Raw genomic sequence first — 23464 nt, forward strand, 5'->3', positions numbered from 1 at the left:
CTACAATAAAGTAAGCAAAGTCATATATTAGTTAATCAATATAGTATTGGTGGATAAAATCAACTTGCTCTTACAAGCATAGTTTTTAACTTTAAGTGAACATTAGTTTCTACAACAAATATTTTAGTAAGTACAAAGTTATATGTCTAATACATAAAGCATTTTAAGTTTCAGAGTTAAAAATCAACATCTCTTGGAGCTGTGGAAAACAAACCTTTCAATATTATGAGAAAGCTTTATGACTTTTTTTGTAGGCAGACTTAAAAAGCTATGATGACTGGTACAAAATAAGTATAGATTTAATTTAAATTTTATGGTAACCTTCCCTCTTATTTATCTAACAGAGTGTAAAAGAAGAGCTAACTGCTTATCGTTTCAGAGTACCACTGTATGAAAAGTATTGCTATTCTAGTCAAGGCTCCTCATTAGACTGATGAGGCTTAAATGCCCTAGATTTTAATTTAGTCCCACCAAAGTGGAATTAAAGAAAATGGGTCTTTAATCTTTTCTGTTTCACATTTCTTTAGTGTGGCTTAATTTCCCTCCTTTGTGCCTCAATTTCCTCATCCTGTAAATGAATATCTTCTACTGCTACCATTTTCTGATTGTCTCCTCTGGCCTCGTTCCAACAGGATCAGTTGGAAGCACAAGGGGATTGACAGGTGTTAGGAATGTAATCATGGAGATAGGCTCTCTAAACAATTTACTCTTACCACTTAACATCAGCTGTTTTAAACATATCTCTCACATCTCTTCCCTCATGAGGTAAAAAAGCCATCCTTGTCCCTGTGTCCTCCTCTTGTACCTGTACTCAGTGAAGTTTCTGAAAGCCTACATTTCCATATTCCATTCACTCCACTGGCTTTAGCCCTGACCACTGTACTGAAATGGCATTTGCTAAGTGACTTACTTGTTGCTAAATTCAGTGAACACAGTCCAGTCCTTATCTTACTAGGTTTCACTGGTGAGTGTGACAGGCTTTTTTTCCTCCCAGTTTTACTGAGATATAATTGACATATAACATTGTATAAATTTAGATGTACAACACGATTTGATATCTATATATATATACTACGTAACTGATCACCACAATAAGTTAACATCGTCACCTCACTTAGTTTTTTTTCTTATGATGAGACCTTTTAAAGTCTAATCTCTTAGCAGCTTTTCGAATATACAATACAGTTTTTGTTTTTTGTTTTTATTTTTTTTGCGGTACGCGGGCCTCTCACTGTTGTGGCCTCTCCCGTTGCGGGGCACAGGCTCCGGACGCGCAGGCTCAGTGGCCATGGCTCACGGGCCCAGCCGCTCCGCAGCATGTGGGATCTTCCCGGACCCAGGCACGAACCCGTGTCCCCTGCATCGTCAGGCGGACTCTCAACCACTGCGCCACCAGGGAAGCCCTTATTTTTGTTTTTTAATTACAGTCACCATGTTGTACATTACCTTGCCAGGACTTAAATCTTATAACTTGAAATTTGTACCTTTTGCCCACCTTCACCCATTTCCTCCACCCCCTGCCTCTCGCAACCACCAGTCTCTTCTGTGTTTATGAGTTTGGTTTTATTAGATTCCACATATAAGTGAGATCACAAAGTATTTGACTTTCCCTGTCTCACTCTTTTCACTTGACATAATGCCCTCAAGGTCCATTGATGTTGTTGCAGATGGCAGGATTTCTTTCTTTATGGTTGAAGGATACTCCGTTGTACATATGTATCACAGTTTCTTTATCCATTCCTTCGCTGGTGGACACTTAGGTTGTTTCCGTGTCTTGGCTGTTGTAAATGATGCTGCAGTGAATGTGGGGGGTGCAGATATTTCTTCGAGATAACGATTTTGTTTCTTTTAGATATATACCCAGAACTGGAATTGCTAGATCCTTATATTTTTTGCCATCCTCTTCAGTGTAGTCACCCCACGCCCACCCCACAATCCCCAGTTGTATTTTTGGGCCCCTTTTCACTCAGTACCTGAAACTTTAAACCTGGGATTTTTGAATGAGTTCTTGAAAGTATCCTGAAATTTTATGCAAAATTTTGTGTATATGTATTTTTGGAGGGGTAAATGATCTGCAAGTTTCATCAGATATTCAAAAGTATATGTAAACCACCACCACCCCCAAAAAAATGTAAGAAATATTGCTCTGCATATTCTCTGGGGAATCTTTCTTATTCCCTGAGATAAGCATGGAAGTTAGGAATTGGATTTGAAAGGCTTGGCTCTCTTCATGAACCTCTCTGCATATGTGTAGATTAATGTACTTGAGAGTTTTCAACAAGTTAGTAATTCCCTACTTTTTTGGTGTTACACTTAGTATAAGTCCTGTGAGATATCATACCATTAGACATCATCACATATAGACCTGTGAGATATCATAACATTATGTAAATCAAATGCTTTACATTATCAGTTTGATAACTGATGTCCAGTTAAGGTATTTGAAATCACCCAGCCTAGAAAATATTAAAGGAGGAAGACTGTTCCAAGTTTCGTGGTGCTTAGAGGTGTGTATTTTCTTTCAATAACATGGAACACTGGAGAATCTAGATATAGCCTAGTCACTGGGAACCTAACTAATCTCTCTTGAGTTGATTTACAATATTAGTTTCAGGTGTACAACATAGTGATTCAGTATTTTTATAGATTATACTCCATTTAAAGTTATTATAAAATACTGGCTATATTCCCTATGCTGTACAATATATCCTTGTAACTTATTTTACCCATAGTAGTTTGTACCTCTTAATCCCCTACCCCTGTGTTGCCCCTCCCCCCTTCTCTCTCCCCACTGGTAACCACTAGCTTGTCCTCTATATCTGTGCATCTGTTTGTTTTATTATATTCATTTGTTTGTTTTATTTTTTAGATTCTGCATATAAATGATAACATACAGTATTAGGCTTTCTCTGTCTGACTTCATTAAGCATCATACCCTCCAGGTCCATCCATGTTGTTGGAAATGGCAAAAATTTCATCCTTTTTTATGGCTGAGTAATATTCCGTATATATATATATTTTTATATATGTATGTATATGTACACACACACACACACACACACACACACACACACACACATATCTTCTCTGCCCATTAATCTGTTGATGGACACAGGTCCCTTCCATGTCTTGGCAATTGTAAATAATGCTGATAGGAATATTGGGATTTGTGTATCTTTTTGAATTAGTGTTTTCATTTTCTTCGGATATATACCCAGGAGTGGAATTGCTGGATCACATGGTAGTTCTGTGTTTAGTTATTTTTTTTCCATACTGTTTTTCACAGTGGCTGCACCAGTTTACACTCCCACCAACAGTTTATGAGGGTTCCCTTTTTTCTACATCCTCGCCAACAATTTCTTATTTGTGGTCTTTTTAATGATAGCCATTCTGACAGGTGTGAGGTGATGTCTCATTGTGGTTTTGATTTGCATTTTTCTGATGATTAGCGATGTTGAGCATCTTTTCATGTGCCTCTCTTGAGTTTAAAATGGCATTTTGCAGAGTTCAGCATAGCTCCTTAGCCTACTGACTTCATGGAGAAAGTCAAAACTGAGGCTAATTTATGAGGAAAAACCAGATGCACTCTCCTTAAAAGTAAAATCATTAAAAGATTTTAAAAATATATTTGTATATTACTAGAAATTGAGTGTATTCTGCCATCTTGTGATATTTTGGTTTTGATTAAATCTAGGTTTAATGTTATTTTAATGTTATTCCTGGGAAAAAAATGAAAAAAAGTAAATTCAGTGACAGCAGAGGGCAGCAACAGTTTAGAAAGTAGATTTGCATTGAGTGATAAAAGCTCTACTCTAAATTATCTTTCTCCTGTTAAAAAAAAAAGGCTATGTGAAAAATGTACTTGGCCTCCCTTATTCCTTATCTTTTAAAATTGAAAAGTTGAGACACACATTTGCAGCAACATGGATGGATCCAGAGTTTATCAAACTAAGCGAAGTAAGTCAAAGAGAAAGACAAATACCATATAATATCATTTATATATGGAATCTAAAATACGACGTAAATTAACCTATCTACAAAACAGAAACAGATTCATAGACATAGAGAACAGACTTGTGGTTGCCACGGGGGAAGGAGGTCGGGGAGGGAAGGATTGGGAGTTTGGAGTTAGCAGATGCAATCTATTATATATAGAATGGATAAAAAATGAGGTCCTACTATATAGCAAAGGGAACTATATTCAATATCCTGTGATAAACCATAATGCAAAAGAATATGAAAAAGAATATATACATGTAACTGAGTCATTTTGCTGTATAACAGAAATTAATACAACATTGTAAATTAACTATAGTTCAACAAAATTTTTTTTAAAAATGGAGGCACAACCTAAAACAGTGGTATTCTGCATTTGGAGCAAATTTCTGATAGTGCTTAAAACAACTCTAAGTATCTAGATTTTGTTGATGAATTTTATTGTAACAGCTATCACACTGAGGTATGTAACCCTTCCTTCTGCCCACATCCAAGTAATCATCCTTTTCTGTTTCAGTATATTTAAAAACCTTACATGTACTATTTTCCCTCCCCTGGTCATTGCATCCTCCTCAGTGAACCCATAGTAATCTTTCTTAGCACGTCTGATCATATCATTTCTTCACTTTTGGTTATGAACACATTAATTTGCTTCCCATAACCTACCAGAAGAAGCCCCATTCCTGTGCCTGGCTGGCTGTTACTTCTCAGTCAGCCTCCCTTATACTCCCTCACCTACTCTTCTCCTCACTGTACTGGTTCTCCAGACTGCTCTGATTTTTTATGCTTTTCCCCATGTTTTTCCTTTGTCTTAAATGCCCTTCACTACCTTGTCCACGTGATGGAACCCTACTAATATTTAAGATTGAGCTCAAATATCACCCTTTCTGTGAAGCTTTCTCTGCCCTCCTCATGCAGTTTTCTGGTTTCCATAGCACCTTCTGCTTATCTCCATTGCTTTTTAACCCTAAATAACATAGTAAGTTAGTCTAATAATAATCCCCCCTTTTAACCTGATTGCTCAGTTTCCTTCTAAATAGAAGATAATATGAAAGCAATTTGGCATTTCTGAAAAGGAATCTGCTTTACTAATGTAGCACTTTTTAAACTTTAGCCTATAAAGTTGCAATTTAAGATCTGGTTGGATTTTGTATTTTGGAGATATTTTCTTTAAATTTCGTCTTTATCAGTTTATAAAAGCAAGGTAAACTCTTTGTAGTAATTATTCTACCATCCAGAGGTAACCATTATTAATATTTTGCTTTATGTTGTTTCATTCTTTAAGCAAAATTATAGAAGGTCAGTTATGCTTAACACTTTCTTTGACAAGGAAGACTTGTTGTAATGTAGTTCGTATATTAGGAAACAATTTGAGCATAATGTGAATTTTTTGTTGCTTATGCACATTTTGCCCATGGGAAACACTGGGTGAATGCAGAAAATTGCACCCAGCTGAACTGAGCAGTGTAGGCATACACAAAATGTACACAGACACACACCTCCAACATCCACCATGTGTTCATGAGCCACACTCATTTGCATGTGGTGTTACAGCTTTGCACTCACTGCACTTCAGAGGACTCACCATTTCACAGTAACTTACAAGCTGCAGCCTTTTGGAAGTCCACCTCCACAAGCAAACTTCAAGTCTTTTGTGAGGTAAAATGCATTATTTATTGTAGTATTTTTGTATTTCCTATACATTTAACTTAATTTAACATGTGTAAAACTGCCCTTTAAATTTTTTTTTGTTTTTTATCTCTTTTCTTAATTTTATTTATTTTTTCATGGAAGTATAATTGACTTACCCAGTTAGTGTCAAGTCATAGAGGTTAAATTATGGCAACTAACAATTAGTACTATTTTTACTATTGTAAAATCAGTACTATTTATTTATTAAATGTATAATTAGAACATTTTTATCCCAATATATTCTGTTACACTTTTGCATACAGCCAGTTCTGTTATAATGCAACATATGCATCCCTGTGCAAAACTGTGCAATAAAAACTAGTTTACGAGATAAAAGAGGTCAAGGCACAACACTCAGAAACTTCATCAGTTACATTTCTGGTCACCAAATGTGTGGAGGTTTTGCCCCACACCAAGTGATTTCCTGTGACACTAACTGGGTGTTCTGCAGTTTAACTCAGTTGTGACACTGTCTCCCATCAGATACCATAGGTTAAGGGTTCAATCCCACAAGCCTGGTACCCTGCAACCTCTCTACCCAGTCTCAAGCCCAGGGTATTACCTGTACTTCTGACCAACCAGTTACAGATGAGGTCCCAATGACCCCCTTCTTGGGTTTAATCAATTTGCTAAAACAGCTCACTGAACTCAGGGAAACACTTATTTACACTTACCAGTTTATTGATAAAGGATGCAGATGAACAGCCAGATGAAGAGATACGACAAGTCTGGGGCGGGGGCGGGTCCTGAGCACAGGAGCTTCTGTCCTGTAGAGTTGAGTTGCGTCACCCTGCTGGTGGACGTGTTTGCCCTCCTGAAAGCTCTCTGGACCGAACATGCCCCCTGCCACCACTACTGGGGTTTTAGGAAGCTTCCTCACGTAGGCATGATCAATTATGAACTCCATTTCCAGCCCCTTTCCCCTCTCTGGATGATAGGGGAGTGGGGGTAGAGCTAAAAATTCCAAGCTCCTAATCATGGCTTGGTCTTTCTGATGACCAGCCCCCATTCAAGAGCTCATCTCGGGTCACCTTATTAGAACAAGAGATGCTCCTAGTGCTCTTGTCACTTAGGAAATTACAAGGGTTTTAGGAACTCTGTGTCAGGAACCAGGAGCAGAGACCAGTACATTTTCTCTTATCTCACAGAGACTAGCATGGTGTAAAATGATACTCATAACTAATCAGTGGAATCAGAAAAGAAAGTCAGCATAGGAAAGAAAATTACTGTTTTGTCAAAATGACAATAGTAAGAAAGGAAAATGAGGTATATTGTCAGGGAAAGTATTACCTGCAAATGAAGGAACGGAAACAGGTGGCTGTGCTCAACAAAAGGGGTGACGTGACCCGAGAATCTGAAAAGGAAGAGAGGGCGGGGGCCATGAGGGAGGATAAGAGGCCAAAACTATAGGGCGGCTTGTTGGTGGTGGAGGAATAACGGAGATGCCCTTGTGCTAAAGGTTGTTATTCAGAGCGATTGAATTATTTTGATCTTTTACCATGATGGACTGCATTTCAACTGTTGGCTTCTTTGCTAATTTGGTAATGTTTTGGCTCCAGCCTCATATTTGTGTGAATACTATAAACTTTCATTAGCAGCATCTTGCTAGCCTTTTTTCCACTTACATGAATTTTTAAATCCATTTCATAAATATGTTTAAAGGGTCAGATAAAATTTAATTGTACTTCATAAAACTTCTAGGTTGGAGTTAAGGAAATTACGTTATATTAGTCAAGGGAACGTGGGCATAGAATAAATTTTTAAATCTTTGTTAATTGAAACTCATGTCTTTTTATTATCATTTACCAAAATATTTACTAGAACAAGGATGTTAATACTAACTTGATAATTAATTTAGACTTTAGGTTGGTTTTTCCAGTCATATTCTATTTGGAAAGTCTGATTCAGCAGATTTGTGACTAGTGGTAGGCCTTGGACCTGAGTTAGTGTCTGGAGGACACATGTAGGGAGGCACCTCATATCTGTTACCCAGAACTCTCCTATAGTTCATTTTGATTTTAGTGTTACTTGCTCATTTAACTTGATTAGAAAATCTTAGTGTCTTTTTCTTAATTATTTTGCCAGCCGTTTCCAGTTACTTCTCAGTTACATTAAATAAAATGTAAATGATTTGAGAGAGAAGACGTTTACCAGTGAGTATCAATAATTTAGGTGCAATCACAGCCAATTTACCCAGCAACCTCAATTTTGCCAGACACAGATCTGGGAAAGTCTTCTCGTGGTGGGAAGTTGGGGGCCTGTGGTGTGGTTGGTGTCTGCCTGTGGTGAATAAGACCAGGCATTGCAAGCTCGTGCCTGAAGGGGCCCGTCAGTTTACAGATAATGAGGCAGAATGGCGGGCTGATATTCTGATGAGCTGGGGAAGTCATGGTCTGACTAAAGTGGACCGCTGCTGGTTGGACTACCTGATTATCACTGAATGGGAATTCTGACTGAGGATTTCTCATATGGATACATGTTTCAAAGTCTACTCTGAATTCCTCCCTCTAAACTCTGCTTTGGTGTTCTCTCTCTCAGTAAATGGCCCCATTATCTACCCAGTGGTCTAAGCCTTGGGAATCAGCCTTAACTGTTGCCTCTCCCATTTTGCATTCACTCAGTCACCAAGTCCTGTTGGTATCGCATCATATATATTCTTCACCTCGGACACCTTTCCATCCCAGTGCCAGCACCCTAGTCCAGGCTATAGCATTTCTTACCTGAATTAATTGTCAGCCTCCTAATGCTTTTACTGTCTCTTGTCTTGGCTCTTTCTAATCCTTTCTCTTTGCTTCAGCCAGCTGTTTTTCTCAATATGTAAATATATTTATAAATAAAAATATAAATGTCTTGTTAACCCTTCAGGGGTTTTTCACTGCCTTTATATATTTACTGCCCTTATATTTCACTGCCTTATATTTTTGTGCGATTACTTGTCTAATGTCTGTCTCCCTCACGTGCTATAAGGGCAGAGACAGGGCTGTTTTGGGGTTTGACAGGCCCCTCATAAATTGTTGCCTCTGCCTATCTGTCTATCCTTTCCCTCCTAGGACTCATTGCCAAAGTTTCTCAGACTTTTTTGACCATGTCTCACAGTAAGATACACATTTTCATTTGACTTAGTGCATACCCATGGGTGTGTCTATGCAGTGTTAAAAAACAGAATTCAACTGAGTGAATTTTAAAGATCTTATTGGCTTTATTGAACAGTTCATGAATTGGGCAGCATCCCATCCAGGAGATAGAAAGGAGCTTCCTAGAGCTGTACAAAATGAAAGACTTTCATAGGCAGAAGGGAGCTGAAACAAGGAAGTTATAAAAAGCAGGTTGGTTATTGTAAGATTACTTTCCTTTAGGGTATTGTAGGGGTCTGTCAGGTGTATTACCTAACTGGTGCTGATCAGGTGATTCCTGATTGGCTGGTTTAAGATTCCATTTCTGGGAGAGCCGAAACTGTAATTAAGGTAAGCCTTGATTTGGGGACATGAGGCCTAGCATAAGCGACTCCATTTGGGGCCTGTTGTCTGTTTTAACAACATGTATACTTGGTATATATAAAAACTGAAATAATTATATAATAAATTGTATAAGCTGAAATAATATGTAAAACTGAAACAACAATACAGTGTACTTTGACATTTTTCAATGAAAAATGCTAAGATTTATTAAATTTATGATGGAGAAAAGTCTGCAATTTGAAAGAACAAACTGCATTTGTTTTTTGCATCTGTTCAAGTGAACTTGAACATCCTCCGGATCTCAAATATACTGCACACTCTTTGGCCTTTGTATGTGCTGTTCCTTTAGAATCAGACATTTATCCCTTCCTGTCTCACCTGGCTTTGTTGTCTTCATCTTTAGATTTTCACCTTCAAAGTCATTTCTTTGGCTAGACCTACATTTGAGTACACTCCTGTCCTAGTTATGCGTTTCCAAAGCACCCTGTATTTCCCTGTCATTATACTTGCCATCCTTCTTAGTAATTAGTTTAATGACTGTGTCATCTCTCCCCGACACCTGAGTGTATGGTATGTCCCCAGGGAACAAGTATTCCAGCCCAACTTCTGACATGTAATAGCCCTTCAGAAACTTCTTTTGGGAGAATGAGAAAATACCACTTAGTGTAGGAGAGAGAATGTGTCAGAAAGGAAACTGAAAAGCAGTAAAAGAATGGGAAAGTACTTAGTGATGAATGGTTGTGCTAGGGGTTCAAGATGCTTTGTCTTGCCATTGTTATTTAAGAGGTCCTGAAAGCTTACGGTGTTCTTTATTTTACTTTAGTGTCTATACTAATAAAGGTATGTTAGCAAAAATTGATTAATTCATTGCTTATATCATAACAAAGGGCTGGTACCCAGAGGTTGTTAGGGCAGATAAGGGAGAAGCAGAAACAGCGAGAAGGTTTAGCAAACACTTGGAGTACTTACTGTGTTCCTGACACTGCTAGCTGCTGAGGCTGTGATAGGACCCCAAAACAGTCTCTGCCCTTATAGCATGTGAGGGAAACAGACATTAGACCTGTCACACAAAAATATAATTTTGATAGATGTCATAAAAGGAGAATTCTAAAGTGGTATATCAAGAAAGTGCAACATTTTATTTTGGGGCAGTGCACATGCCAAAGTGGTTTTCATTGGTGTTTTTGCCACTTGATAAGTAGCCGTGCGGTTTGCGGGCTCCTAGTTCCCTGACCAGGGATTGAACTCGGGCCCCAGGAGTGAAAGCGCTGAGTCCTAACCACTGGACCGCCAGGGAATTCCCCTGAAAATTAGCCTTTCTAAATTCACTAAGGATAGTTTCCATAGTATTTCTCTCAATCGATGATTAAGTAGCATGAACATAGGCAAGATGGAGAAAACAAGTCCCCAAACTGGTGTTAATACACCAGTTAAGGCTTAGATTTAAAGCTGGCCAGGGCATCATTCCAGGAGTATATTTAATGAACCACTTACCTTTTTTTTTTTTTTTAGTATTTAAATATTTATTTATTTATTTATTTTTGGCTGCATTGGGTCTTAGTTGCTGCACGCGGATTCTTCGTTGCGGCATGCGGGATATTTCCTTGCGGTGCGTGGACTTCTCTCTAGTTGTGGCGTGCAGGCTCAGTAGTTGCGGCGTGCAGGCTCAGTAGTTGTGGCGCATGAGCTCAGTAGTTGTGGCTCATGTGCTCAGTTACCCCACAGCATGTGGGATCCTAGTTCCCTGACCAGGGATCAAACCTGCGTCCCCTGCATTGGAAGGCGGATTCTTAACCACTGGACCACCAGGGAAGTCCCTGAACCACTTACTCTTGATAGACTTATGGGCTTTCAGGTTATCCTGAAATTTGTTATAATTTTTATCATAGTAAATGGTGATGAAATGTTTGATAGTGATTAAATTATGCTTTGGGTTGTTACAGAATTGTAAGTACTTATGCTTATTGACCTAAACATTGCAGCAGTTTCTGAGGCACATAACAGCATTCTTTTAAAATTTTTCCTTGTGATGAGAATTCTGAGGATTTACTTACTCTCTTAACAGTTTTCATACGTATCATACAGCAGTGTTAACTGTAGTCATCATGCTGTACATTATATCCTCAGTGCTTATTCATCTTGTAACTAGATGTTTGTAGCTTTTGACCACCTTCCTCCAGTCCCCCTCCCCTCCCAGCCACAAATCTGATCCCTTTAACTATGAGTTGTTTTTGTTGTTGTTGTTGTTTTAAGATTTCATGTATAAGTGAGATCATAAAGTATTTGTCTTTCTGGAGTTCCCTGGTGGTGCAGTGGTTAAGAATCCGCCTGCCAGTGCAGGGGACACGGGTTTGAGCCCCGGTCCAGGGAGATCCCACATGCTGTGGAGCAACTAAGCCCAAGCACCACAACTACTGAGCCTGCGCCCTAGAGCCCACAAGCCACAACTACTGAGCCCGGGGCCACAACCACTGAAGCCCACACGCCTAGAGCCCGTGCTCTGCAACAAGAGAAGCCACTGCAATGAGAAGCCCGCACACCACAACAAAGAGTAGCCCCTGCTCACCGCAACTAGAGAAAGCCTGCGTGCAGCAATGAAGGCCCAATGCAGCCCAAATTAAATAAATAAATAAATATATTTAAAAAAAATAAAGTGTTTGCCTTTCTCTGACTTATTTCACTTAGCATAATGCCCTCCAGGTCCATTCATGTTGTTGTAAACGGCAGTATTTCCTTTTTTTTTAATGGCTGAATAATATTCCATTGTGTGTGTGTGTGTGTGTCTGTGTGTCTGTGTGTGTGCGCACACGCCACATTTTCTTTATCCCTTTATCCATCGATGGATACTTAGGTTGTTTCCATATCTTGGCTATTGTAAAGAATGCTGCTATGAACATGGGAGGTGCAGATACCTTTTCCGATTAGTGTTTTGGGTTTCTTTGGTTATATTCCCAGGAGTGGAATTTCTGGATCATATGGCAGTTCTATTTTTGATTTTTTGAGGATCCTCCATACACAGTTTTCCATAGTGGCTGTACCAGTTTACAGTCCCACCAAGAGTGCTCAAGTGTTCCCTTTTCTCTACATCCTCACCAGCATTTCTTCTCTTGTCTTTTTAATGATGACCATTCTAACAGGCATGAAGTGTTATCTCATTGTGGTTTTGATTTGCATTTCCCTAATGTTGAGCATCTCTTCATGTACCTGTTGGCCATTCATATATCTTCTTTAGAAAAATGTCTATTCATGTCTTTTGCCCGTTTTTAAATTGGATTAATTGGGTTTTTTTGCTCTTGAGTTGTGTTGTTAGTTTTTTATCTATTTTGGATATTAGTGCCTTATCAAATAAATGTTTTGCAAATATTTTCTCCCCTTCCATAGGTTGGCTTTTCACTTTGTTAATTGTTTCTTTTGCTGTGCAGAAGCTTTTTGGTTTGATGTAGTCCCACTCGTTTATTGTTAATTTTATTACTTGTGCTTTGGGTATTATATCCAAAAAATTATTGCCAAGACCCATGTCAAGGAGCTTCTCCCCCATGTTTTCTTTTTTCTAAAAAAAAATATTTATTTATTTATTTATTGGCTGTGTTGGGTCTTAGTTGTGTCATGCAGCACCTTCGCTGTGGCATGTGGGATCTTTCATTGCCGTGCATGGGTTCTTTGTTGTGGCACGTGGGCTCTAGAGTGCACAGGCTTTAGTTGCCCTGCGGCATGTGGGATCTTAGTTCCCCCACCAGGGATCGAACCCACGTCGCCTGCATTGGAAGGTGGATTCTTAACTACTGGACCTCCAGGGAAGTCTCTCCCCCATGTTTTCTTCTAGGAGTTTCATGTTTTCAGGTCTTAACAAATTTAAGTATTTAATCCATTTCAAGTCAATGTTTTGTAAGTGGTGCAAGATAAGGGTCTAGTTTCATTCTTTTACATGTGAATATCCAATCTTCCCAGCACTGTTTATTGAAGAAGAATGTCTTTTCTCCATTGAATATTCAGCAGCATTCTCAAAAATGAAATCTTCAGCAAGTTATAAATGAATCTTTAGGGGCTGACAATGAATCTAGAGTTCTTAGTGAAATTATTGAATTTGATTGCTTAGATATTCCCCATTTTGATGCATTTAAGGAGTTAACAGGGACTTCCTTAGCAGTCCAGTGGTTAAGACTCTGTGCTTCCACTGCAGGTTCAATCCGTGGTCAGGGAGCTAAGATCCTGCATGCCAGGGCCAAAAAATAAAAATTATTAAAAAAAAAAAAAAAGCAGCAGCAGCAGCTAACAGTTATTTCCCAGTGTGATCTTTTGTATTTTTCCTAGGTGACTGTTGCATGTATCAGAACTAATGACCAGTGATTGGTTGCTTCATAAGCCCCTTGCTCCCTTCATAATGTCATTCATTCAGCATAGAGTTATCCATTGCCTACTTTGTGCCAGGCATTGTTCCGGGAACTACAATGGTAGATATGACAGATAAGGTCCCTCTTCTTATGGAGGTTCAGTAACAGTGGAAGGGTAGAGAGAGAGAAATAAATGAGCAAGAATTTCAAAGAGTAGTAAGTACAACAAAGAAAGCATAATATTTTGATGTGACAGAGTGACTTGACTGGGCCAGGAAGATGCTGGACATGGTGGTCAAGGATGGCCTCTCTATGGAATTGCTGTCTCAGGTGAATCTCAAATGATGACAGAGAGCTCACTGTTAAGATCTAGGGGAGGCTAGTGGGGCCAGCTAGTATAAGTACCTATAGCTTGACTTGTTGAAGGAGTTAAGGGAAGCTAGGGTTGTCAAGCATAGCGATAGAGAATAAGGGCGTGCTTGTTAGGAGGTGAGGCCAGAGAGGTGAGGCCTATCCAAGGTTCTTAACATTTTTCATGCTGTGGACCCTTTTGGCTTCTAATAAAGTCTGTGAACCACTTGTCAGAATAGTGTTTTTAAATGCGTAAAATAAAACACATAGAGTTAAATAGGAAGCCAATTATATTGAAATACATTTATCAAAATATAAAAGAAATTCTTGAGAAATAAGTCCTTTTTATTAATGCATCAAATAACATGATCTGAGTGAAGTTCGAACTTCTTTAATTTTGAGCTAATGAGTTTAAATGTTAAAGTTATCTCCAAAAAACTATAATATGATATGAAAATATATCTGGAATTTTAACTGATGACAAAGACACAAGTACTGATGATACTACAGTGGTTTATTACTTACATTAACAATGGAAGAAAATGCTTGATTCCAGTTAGAGGTTAGAGAAAATGAAGATGGGATTTACTTCTCTTCTTTGTTTATGTGCTATGTTGAATTCAAGGATCTATGGACCTTTGTTTAAGACCCTGGGATAGATCATGTAAGGCTTTTTAGGTTGTGGTAACTAGTGGAAGATGGAGTTTATCAAAACCCAATGGTGATGCTCGCTTTGGCAGCACATACACTAAAATTGGAACGATACAGAGAAGGTTAGCATGGCCACTGCGCAAGGATGACATGCAAATTCGTGAAGCGTTCCATATTTTTAGGTAATAGTGTTATTAAGATTTTATTTTAGTTTCTGTACTTCTGTAATTGAAAACAATCGTACTGAAAAGTATGTTATTTTGTTACTAGAAGTAAACCAAAAATGATTTTTAAAAAAACAACAACAACCCAATGGTGCCCATCAATTGATGAATGAATAAATAAAATGTGGCATATCCATACAATGGAAGATTGTTCCTCAGTCAAAAGTAATGAAGTACTGGTGCATGATACAACATGGATGAACCCTGAAAACATTATGCTGAGTGAAAAAAAGCCGTCACAGTATAATGTGATCCATTTATATGAAAAGACCAGAATAGGCAAATTTATAGATTCAGAAGGTGGATTAGTGATTGCCTAGGCTTGGAGGAATGGCAGGAGGTTGGAAGGAAATCGTAAGTTACTGCTAATGGGTACAGGGTTCCTTGTTTCTTTTGAGGGTAGTGACAGAGTTTGAAAATTGATTGTGGTGATGGTTGCACAAATCTGTGAATATACTAAAAACCATTGAATCATACACTTTAAAATGGAGAATTGTTTGGTATATGATTTATATCTCAATAGAGCTGTTATTTTTAATTAAAACCATAACCAATTGGGGGAAGAAAAACCCAGTTGGAAATTGCCAAGTGGGGCTCAGTACAAATTACAAGTAGGGGAAGGAATTCAAGATGCTAGTGAAGGCTTTGTAGGATATGGAACAAGTGAGCAGAGGAAGGGACTTTAACTCTGAGAAGAGCTGCAGCAAGGTGTGAGGGGCTAGAGGACATATTCTGAAGTTTATACAGGTACTTCTGTAATAATACCACTTGTGTTTTCTTGGAAAACCTTACCTTCTTCGAAGTCCTGTGCTAGAAAACAGAACTTACAGAAAAAAATAGAGATAAGGTAGACCTCAAAATATGAAAAATTTTAAGTGATTAATAACAAAAGCATTAACCTTTAATAAAAGCAATAGCCTGCGTAAATCTCCATTGCATTTGTAGCCAGCATCAAGTGACACCTTGCAGCTTTAAAGTCTGGGGCTCATTTCCTCCTTCGAGATGCCCTTTGAGGGCATTTGCTTCAAATGTCAGTTTCAGCAAAGTTAAAAATCTGAACCGGGGGACTTCCCTGGTGGCACAGTGGTTAAGAATCTGCCTGCCAATGCAGGGGACACGGGTTCAAGCCCTGGTCCGGGAAGATCCCACATGCTGCGGAGCAGCTAAGCCCAGGCGCCACAGCTATGGAGCCTGCGCTCTGCAGCCCACGAGCTCACAGCTACTGAGCCCACATGCCACAACTAAAGCCCGTGCGCGCCTAGAGCCTGTGCTCCGCAACAAGAGGAGGCCCCGCTCTCTGCAACTAGAGAAAGCCTGCACGCAGCAACGAAGACCCAACGCAGCCAAAGTTAAAAATAAATAAATAAATAAAGTTATTTAAAAAAAAAAAAATCTGAACCGGGTATATAGAATTCAGTTGAATAAAAAATTTCTTTTTAAACAGTGGCAAATGTTTTTGTACTCTTCATCTATACTCAGCCTTTCCACATACCTTAACATAGTGGAAAGTATAATGGTCATTAAGCCAGCTACTCTGAGGTCTTTGTATGTTGCTAAGCTTACTCTTAATTGTGTGAAAGCTTTCCCTTGATCTCTTCAAGACATTAATGGGCTGGGGGAAAAATCATTCGTGAACCAGTGCCACCACCATGTTTTGCTGCCATCATTCCCCTCTTTACCAATAGCATATGAGCTAGTTCAGAATAAAGAACCAGGCATTGTAGCACAACAGACATTATGTGGGCAAAGTTGTTTATAGACTGTCTAATGTTTCACACATATGTACTATTTTCTAAGTATGTCTAGATGCTGTTGTGATTAATAATAAAATATGAATTCTCTCAATAGTTTTACTGATTGCCATCATAACGTTTTCATCATTTTCTCAATCAAGAGCTGCCAATACGTCTGGAAAATGTTGGGAATTGTTGCTTTGGAGTGAAATGCAGTATGGTAGAGATTACTTGCAGCATTCTCCTAAGGGAATTTATTGGAGATCAGAAGAAAATCCTTGTGTTATAACCAATAATAATGCGTGGTAACTATTACTGAGCTTCTGTTGTGTCAACTACTGTATATATACTAAGCATAGTTGTCTTATTTATTCATCTTCTAGGTAGCTGTTGTTATTACTCCCATTGTAATAGACAAGGAAAAGGAGGCTCCAGATCACAGAGCCATAGATACCAGAGCAGGGATTGGCTTCCAGGTCTCTCTACTCATGCCTTTCACACTATAGACCCTGTTGCTTCACTTACTTCTCCTCACATAATTCCCCAGCATGTGCTCTTGAACAGCATCAAGCGAAGTTCCATTTACTTGTGGCTTGATTTAACCTCTGTTAATTGGAGCACTGTATTATTAATGGAAATTAGGGATTTATAAGGTAAGTTAGATATTTTATTTTAATGACTTCAACTTTGAGTTATTAAATCTAAAAAGAAACGCTATTCATTTGGTTGTAATTAATGTCACGTTTCTGCATCTATAGTACCTCTTCTGAAGGCGATTAACAGACATGCAGGGCAGGCAGTGTTTTATTAGTAGGAAACTTTGAGTGCCAGATCATCTCCCTTACTATATAAGTACTAAACAGATTTGAATTAAGATACCTGAGTGAGTAGTAACTTCAGAGATCTGCTACACAGTTTGTGCTTTGGGGATCAAAGGCTGCTCATTATTGCAAATTTTCATGATTTGTAGTTTTGTATTTTTAATATAGAACCTATTTATTTATTTATTTACTTTTTGCTTTCTTTTAGGAAAACATCAGGCATTGTTGTTGGCAGTTTTTGTGACTCCTCTTATTGATCTTCGTTCTGATTTCTCCAAGTTTCAGGAAATGATAGAAACAACTTTAGATATGGATCAGGTATGCAATACACTCTTTAAAACAAGCGGCAGAATAGTTTCGAAAAGCAAAGGCACATCAGAAAACTTTCCAGATTTCTCTTTTTAATATTTAATTTTGACACTTTTGTAAGGCACCTTTGAGACAGTGGATGTAAGATTAAGTGATGGGAAAAGGTTTTTAAACTTTTTTTTAATAACAATCATTTCAGTGGACGAAAATTAAGAAAGATTAACAGAGGAAGTGAATGTTGGGCATAAGTGGCCTGGTTAAAGGAAATTTCATAAATAAAAGATTTCACATGTGCAAGCTGAGTTTTGTTTTAATTCCAAGAAAGAAGGAAAGTTATAGTCACTGGAAAAGGGAAAGGTATAGAGGTAAACATAGAACGTAAGAGAAGTCAGCTTCTCTTGTTTTTTTTTCCACGTAGAGAAGGTCTTTGGGGGAGGAGGTTAGAGTATGGGTGTATCTCCTGAGTGGTTGTATACTAAAAAGTTAACCATGACTCTAAATACTAATACTTTGAAATTTTTTACACTAACTTTCCTGTTAAATATAATCATGCAGGAAATATGTGCTTACATTATTCTTATTAAAAAATAGTTAGATTCTTTGCATTCTTCTTGATAACTGGATTAAGTAGAGTTAACATTTGCCATATATGATATTGATTTATTTTGTTTTTACTGGATCATTAACTGAGATTTAAAGAAATTAAACCTCGTTTACTCTGTGCTCTTTGGATATTAGAAGCACACGTGTGTGTGTGTGTGTGTGTGTATGTATAAATGCTCTTTTCTGGTAATTTGTCAGTGATAGGGCAATCTTTTCCATTTACTTGTAGGTTAAACAGTCAGAAAACTTGCATCATTCATCCTTTGTTTAGGAAAACTTGTGTTTTAGCTCTTGTTTCCTCTGTAATGTTGCTGTTAGTGGAATGATTTTAGGTGCCCAACTTTTAGATCATTGGGAGCCCAGCAATCTGTTTTAACAAGCCCACCAGGTGATTCTGATACATGATTAAGTTTGAGACCCACAATATTAAGGCATGGAGATAGCAACTTAGAAGTTTCTAATAAAGCTGGCCACAAAGGGCAAAATCAACTGCAGCATTTCATCAGAGCTTTGCCTGGCCTCGGGGTTCCTTCAAGTGTGTAAATAGGTGTAGTGACATGGAAAAGTTCAGTTCTTGCTTTCCCACCTGGATTTTAGTCAGAGTTTTTGTTGACCATCAAGAGCTACACATTTACTTGCTTTCATTTAGAGGAATGTTTACAAATATCCAACTCTGCCCAGTCACAGGTAAGGCCACATCCTCACCTGTTGGGAAGAAGGGGGCAGCGGTATCCAGATGTTTAAAATCTTTGGATTTTAGAAGCACATGAATGTGTGTGAGTGCGTGTGTTTGTGTGTGTGTGTCGTCTGTGTGTGTGTAGGTATAAATGCTTCTTTTCTGGTAATATTTTGTCAGTGATAGGGCAGTCTTTTTCATTTACTTGTAGGTTAGTGTGCTTGTGGGTAGTTTTCCAGAAAGAGATTTAAAATACCAGGATATAAATTTTTAAACTGTTTTTCTTTATTTAGTGCATTTCTACTTATAAATGGAACATATAGTATTAGAACAAGTGAAACAAAATGATGGAAAGAAATACAGAGTCAAAAATGACCGTCCTTGATTTTTCTCCTTCCCTCATTTCAGATGAACAATGTTAACAGCCTGGTGTGCTTTCTTCAGCTCCATTGTATTATCCTTATTGTGGGTTAAGGATTTTTACTTTGCTCTGAAATACTTGACACATATCTGTTAAACTAGAATTTGCTGTGACTGTAAAATAGTAGTCAGTGTTCACTCTTGAATGACGCTATGGGATTAGAGCGTTATAAGATTTTATAAATGTCTGGGAAGAGTGGATTGCGAAGGTAAGCAGTGCAATAATTGGTTGGATATAGACTGCAAAAGAAGAGGTCATTTGTCCTCATTTCATTGCTGTCACTTTAGATACGACAAGCCCCAGTTTTTAAATCTGAAAGTAGAATATTAAGTAGTTAACTTTGTAGGGGAAGAAAACTTTTCCTGTCCTTTCTTAGGTTCATTGTTTGGGGGACTGGTAATTAAACTGACCAAAAAAAAAAAAAATTTAGCAAGAGAACAGACTTGGAGTTCACAGAAAAATGTGACTCAAGGAAGCTGTTAGAATTTGGGAATATTAGGGGAAGGGGAGTGGGAGAAAAGGCACTTATTGTAAAACAAATGGCTTTTAGGAAAGATAAATGAGCTCTTTGGAGAACAGATGGAAGATATGATAGTTTTGACTTCCCTGGTTGTGAAACTCCCTGGGAAAGGACATAACGACAATTGAGTTCTTTGGGGAGGCTCTGCTTTTAGGGAGATAAGAGAGTTCAGAAACAAAGTCTACTCTCATGCTTTCATCTCAATATAATTTTTATGCCACAGCGACATGTTGTGGACCCCTTCAACATTAAGTACTGTGCCAGTAAGATGTGAGTTATGGGTTTGCTTTTTTAAAATTTTCTGAGTAGATTATTTGTGGTTAAACTTAATATCAGTTAGGACTCTTTATTTTTGCAGGTAATCTAAACTCTCAATATACGTTGGCTCATGAAATTTTAAGTCTAGAGATACGGTAGGCTTTATTTAGAGTCGCTTTATTCAGCAGCTCTGTGAGGCCATCCAAAGGACCTAATTTCTTGATCTCGTCTATTTTTTTATGATTTAAATTTTGACCTAGGGCTGGTTCCTCTTTTGGCTCTAGGATGGCTACCTACCAGTAGCAGTTCATGCCATATTCCAAGAAAGAGTCCTGAAGTTTGCCTTGATGGGACTATTTAAGCAATGATTGTGGCCAGAGAAATAGAATGGGATGTTTGGCCTAAGATACAAGGGGTAGGTTATTTCTCTAGTTGGAGATACACAAAGTAAGAGCACTACTGGGAAGGGAGAAGGAGGGAAATAACTGTTGTAAGACCACCAGGAGTGTCTCCTAAGATTCTGTCTTTATTCTCAGTTACAAACTTTTAAACTTAGCTCAGGTTATGAGGTGAATTCAAACCTTCACTGTCATTGTAGATATTTGTAGTGAATTTAGGTATTTCAGTTACGTGACTCAGAACCACTTTGAGAAAACCTCAAGTGGATATCAATCATTTCATGTATGATTTCATATTTTCTACCTGTGCACTTAGGAATTCATGTGATGAGAGGAGCAGTCATTTATATGAGTGGTTGGGTTAATTTTTGATTTTCCTAGGCTTAGTTTTTTATATAAATGCGTTGGGTGTTTTTTGTGGCTGCTTTCCATAAATCTTATAGAAAGGTTTTTTTTGTTTTTTTTTTTTTGTGGTACGTGGGCCTCTCACTGCTGTGGCCTCTCCTATTGTGGAGCACAGGCTCCGGACGCACAGGCTCAGCGGCCATGGCTCACGGGCCCAGCCGCTCCGTGGCATGTGGGATCTTCCCGGACCGGGACACAAACCCGTGTCCCCTGCATCAGTAGGTGGACTCTCAACCACTGCGCCACCAGGGAAGCCCCGGGTTTTCCATTTTTGAAGTAAATGTAGAGCAAAACTACCCCAAGACAGGGTTCAAAAAAAAACAATGATTTTTCACAAAAATGTAAACAATATTTGTTTATTGGGTGATTCAGTGAGATGTATTAAATTTTTAAACCTTTCTGTATGTATTTGGACCATTTTATCTTTGAATCTTAGTTTTTACATACACTTATTACTAATAATTCATCTACTATTGGAAAAGTAATGACTTTAGATAAATTTTTATTGAAAATACTGGGACAGAAGAAATTGAAATAGTTTTTAAAAAACCACAATTAAATAATCCTCATACAACTATATCATTATTGTATATGTAAGTTATAAAGATACTTTATAACTTTAAATTAACTATAACTTTAAATTAAATATAAATACTTTAAAGTTTTTGTATTCGGAAATGAAAAAGAAATACAAAACACAGAAGTATTCATATTCTTGCATCTAGAATTAACTGTCAAAATGTTGGCATTTTTTCTTACTGTTGTCCTATAAAAAACAAAACACTGATACCTATATAAAATAGCATTCACACGATGCAGAAAGGTAGAGAGATGGTAGTTAAAAATATCCTCCACATCTATCACCCAGAAATAACTGTTACTAACATTTAGTCTCTTCTCAAGTATGGGCAGTATTGAAGGTTTAGAGGACAGATGTTGAAGTTTTGTGTTTTAGTCCCTTACAATAAAGTATTGTCCCACTCAAAATCCTAGTAGTGCCTCCATTGAGACACAGCTAATGGTACAGCTAATGGTCTTTTTATGGTTATGTACAGACAGATGCATAGATAGAGAAATGAGCTTATACTATAGACGTAACTTCTAATTTTAAGAGGGTCCAACCTAATGGTTTTCAGTGTAACAGAAAAAAAAAGTTATGAGAGGGAATTGTTGAACTTCAGATGAATAATTTTTTACCATAAGAGAGGGAAAATAATCTAAAACATAGGTTAAAGAAACTTACATTAGGAAAAATATGAGGAGATTGGAGATTTCTTTGAAGGACATATTTCAATTTTGGAGTATTAATTACCTGCTCTGAAAGTTGAGCAGTTAACCACTCTTGTATGTGCTTCTGTAGAACTCCCTTCATACCTCTTGGTATTTATTAATAGTTATATTTTTACACTGGCCAGGGCTAAAATATGCACAACATGTCTGTAGCCTTAATTCCAATTTCCAGGCTGTTTAATGTTCATGTTTATATGTAAATGGATTCAGTGCTTACCATGTCCTTTTACCATGGCTTCTTCATTCCTGGCCTTAAAATGCTTGATTCCACTTTTATTTGGCTAGATCTGTTTTTCAGGTGTTTTGGGTTTCTTAAAAAGAAAGGTTGATGGATATTATAGTCCTTGAATTATTTCATGCTTGATAAGCATATCTGTCTTTTAGCTTTATTCTCGAGCAAATCTTTATTATTATAGTTACAGCTTTCCTAAACTTTAATGGTGATGCACCACTGTCTTCTGACATTCAGTGTCAATGAAATGTCTGTTATCACTTTGATTTACTACCGCCCTGTCCTCCCACCCGCCTCCCCATCCCCGCATTCCAGGTAATCTGCTCTGCCTGGATGCCTGAAGAATTCTTCGTTCCTGTTCCCTTTCCTTCACCCCTTTATCTTTCCCCACTTTCACCTTCCCCTTTTCCTCTGTCTGGCCCCCTCTGGGCCTTGACCTCTTTTTCTTTCCTTCTTTCTTCCCACCCCTTTTCCTTCCTTTCCCCTTCTTTCTATCCACATTCTTTCTCCTGTTAATTTCTCCATCCACTTTCCCCCTTTTTGAGGTATTTAAAAGTTTAAAATTTTGATTATAAAATACTTGTCATACTAATATAATCAACATTTGTATGCACACTATAAAGTCCTGTTTGCATACATCCCTCCACAGAATTGCATGCTATCCTGAAATTGGTGTTTATTATAATTTTCATGCATTTCATTAATGTTAATATTTTCATCATATCATTAATATGTGCTATTGGTTATTTCTAAACTTTATAAATAATATTGTCTTAAGTATTTTGATTAAAATTGCATTTAATTTAATGATTAACTTAGGGGAGAATCAACATCATTACAACATTGAGTCTTTTTTAAAATTAATTAGTTAATTAATTAATTTAACATCTTCATTGGAGTATAATTGCTTTACAATGGTGTGTTAGTTTCTGCTTTATAACAAAGTGGATCAGCTGTACGTATACATATATCCCCATATCTCCTCCCTCTCAGCATTGAGTCTTTCTATCCATAAATATATTTTTTCTTTTTTTTTCTTTCCAATGATTACATTTTTTGGAGGGGAATTTACATAAAATTAACCAATTTAAAGCG

At 37.7% G+C, this 23464-nt stretch overlaps 1 protein-coding gene across 2 annotated transcripts in view; it reads left to right on the top strand.

Moving 5' to 3' along the window:
• Positions 1–23464, top strand: part of MSH2 (mutS homolog 2) — a 73350-nt gene that overhangs the window by 26818 nt on the left and 23068 nt on the right. For both annotated transcript variants that reach the window (XM_082672444.1, XM_082672445.1), the window contains one exon: positions 17466–17575. In XM_082672444.1, the coding sequence (XP_082528570.1) occupies positions 17466–17575 (110 nt within the window). The remainder of the gene's footprint in view (positions 1–17465; positions 17576–23464) is intronic.

The sequence above is a fragment of the Grampus griseus genome (genome assembly GCF_964374135.1).
Source record: "Grampus griseus genome assembly, chromosome: 15".
Lineage (NCBI taxonomy): Eukaryota > Metazoa > Chordata > Mammalia > Artiodactyla > Delphinidae > Grampus > Grampus griseus.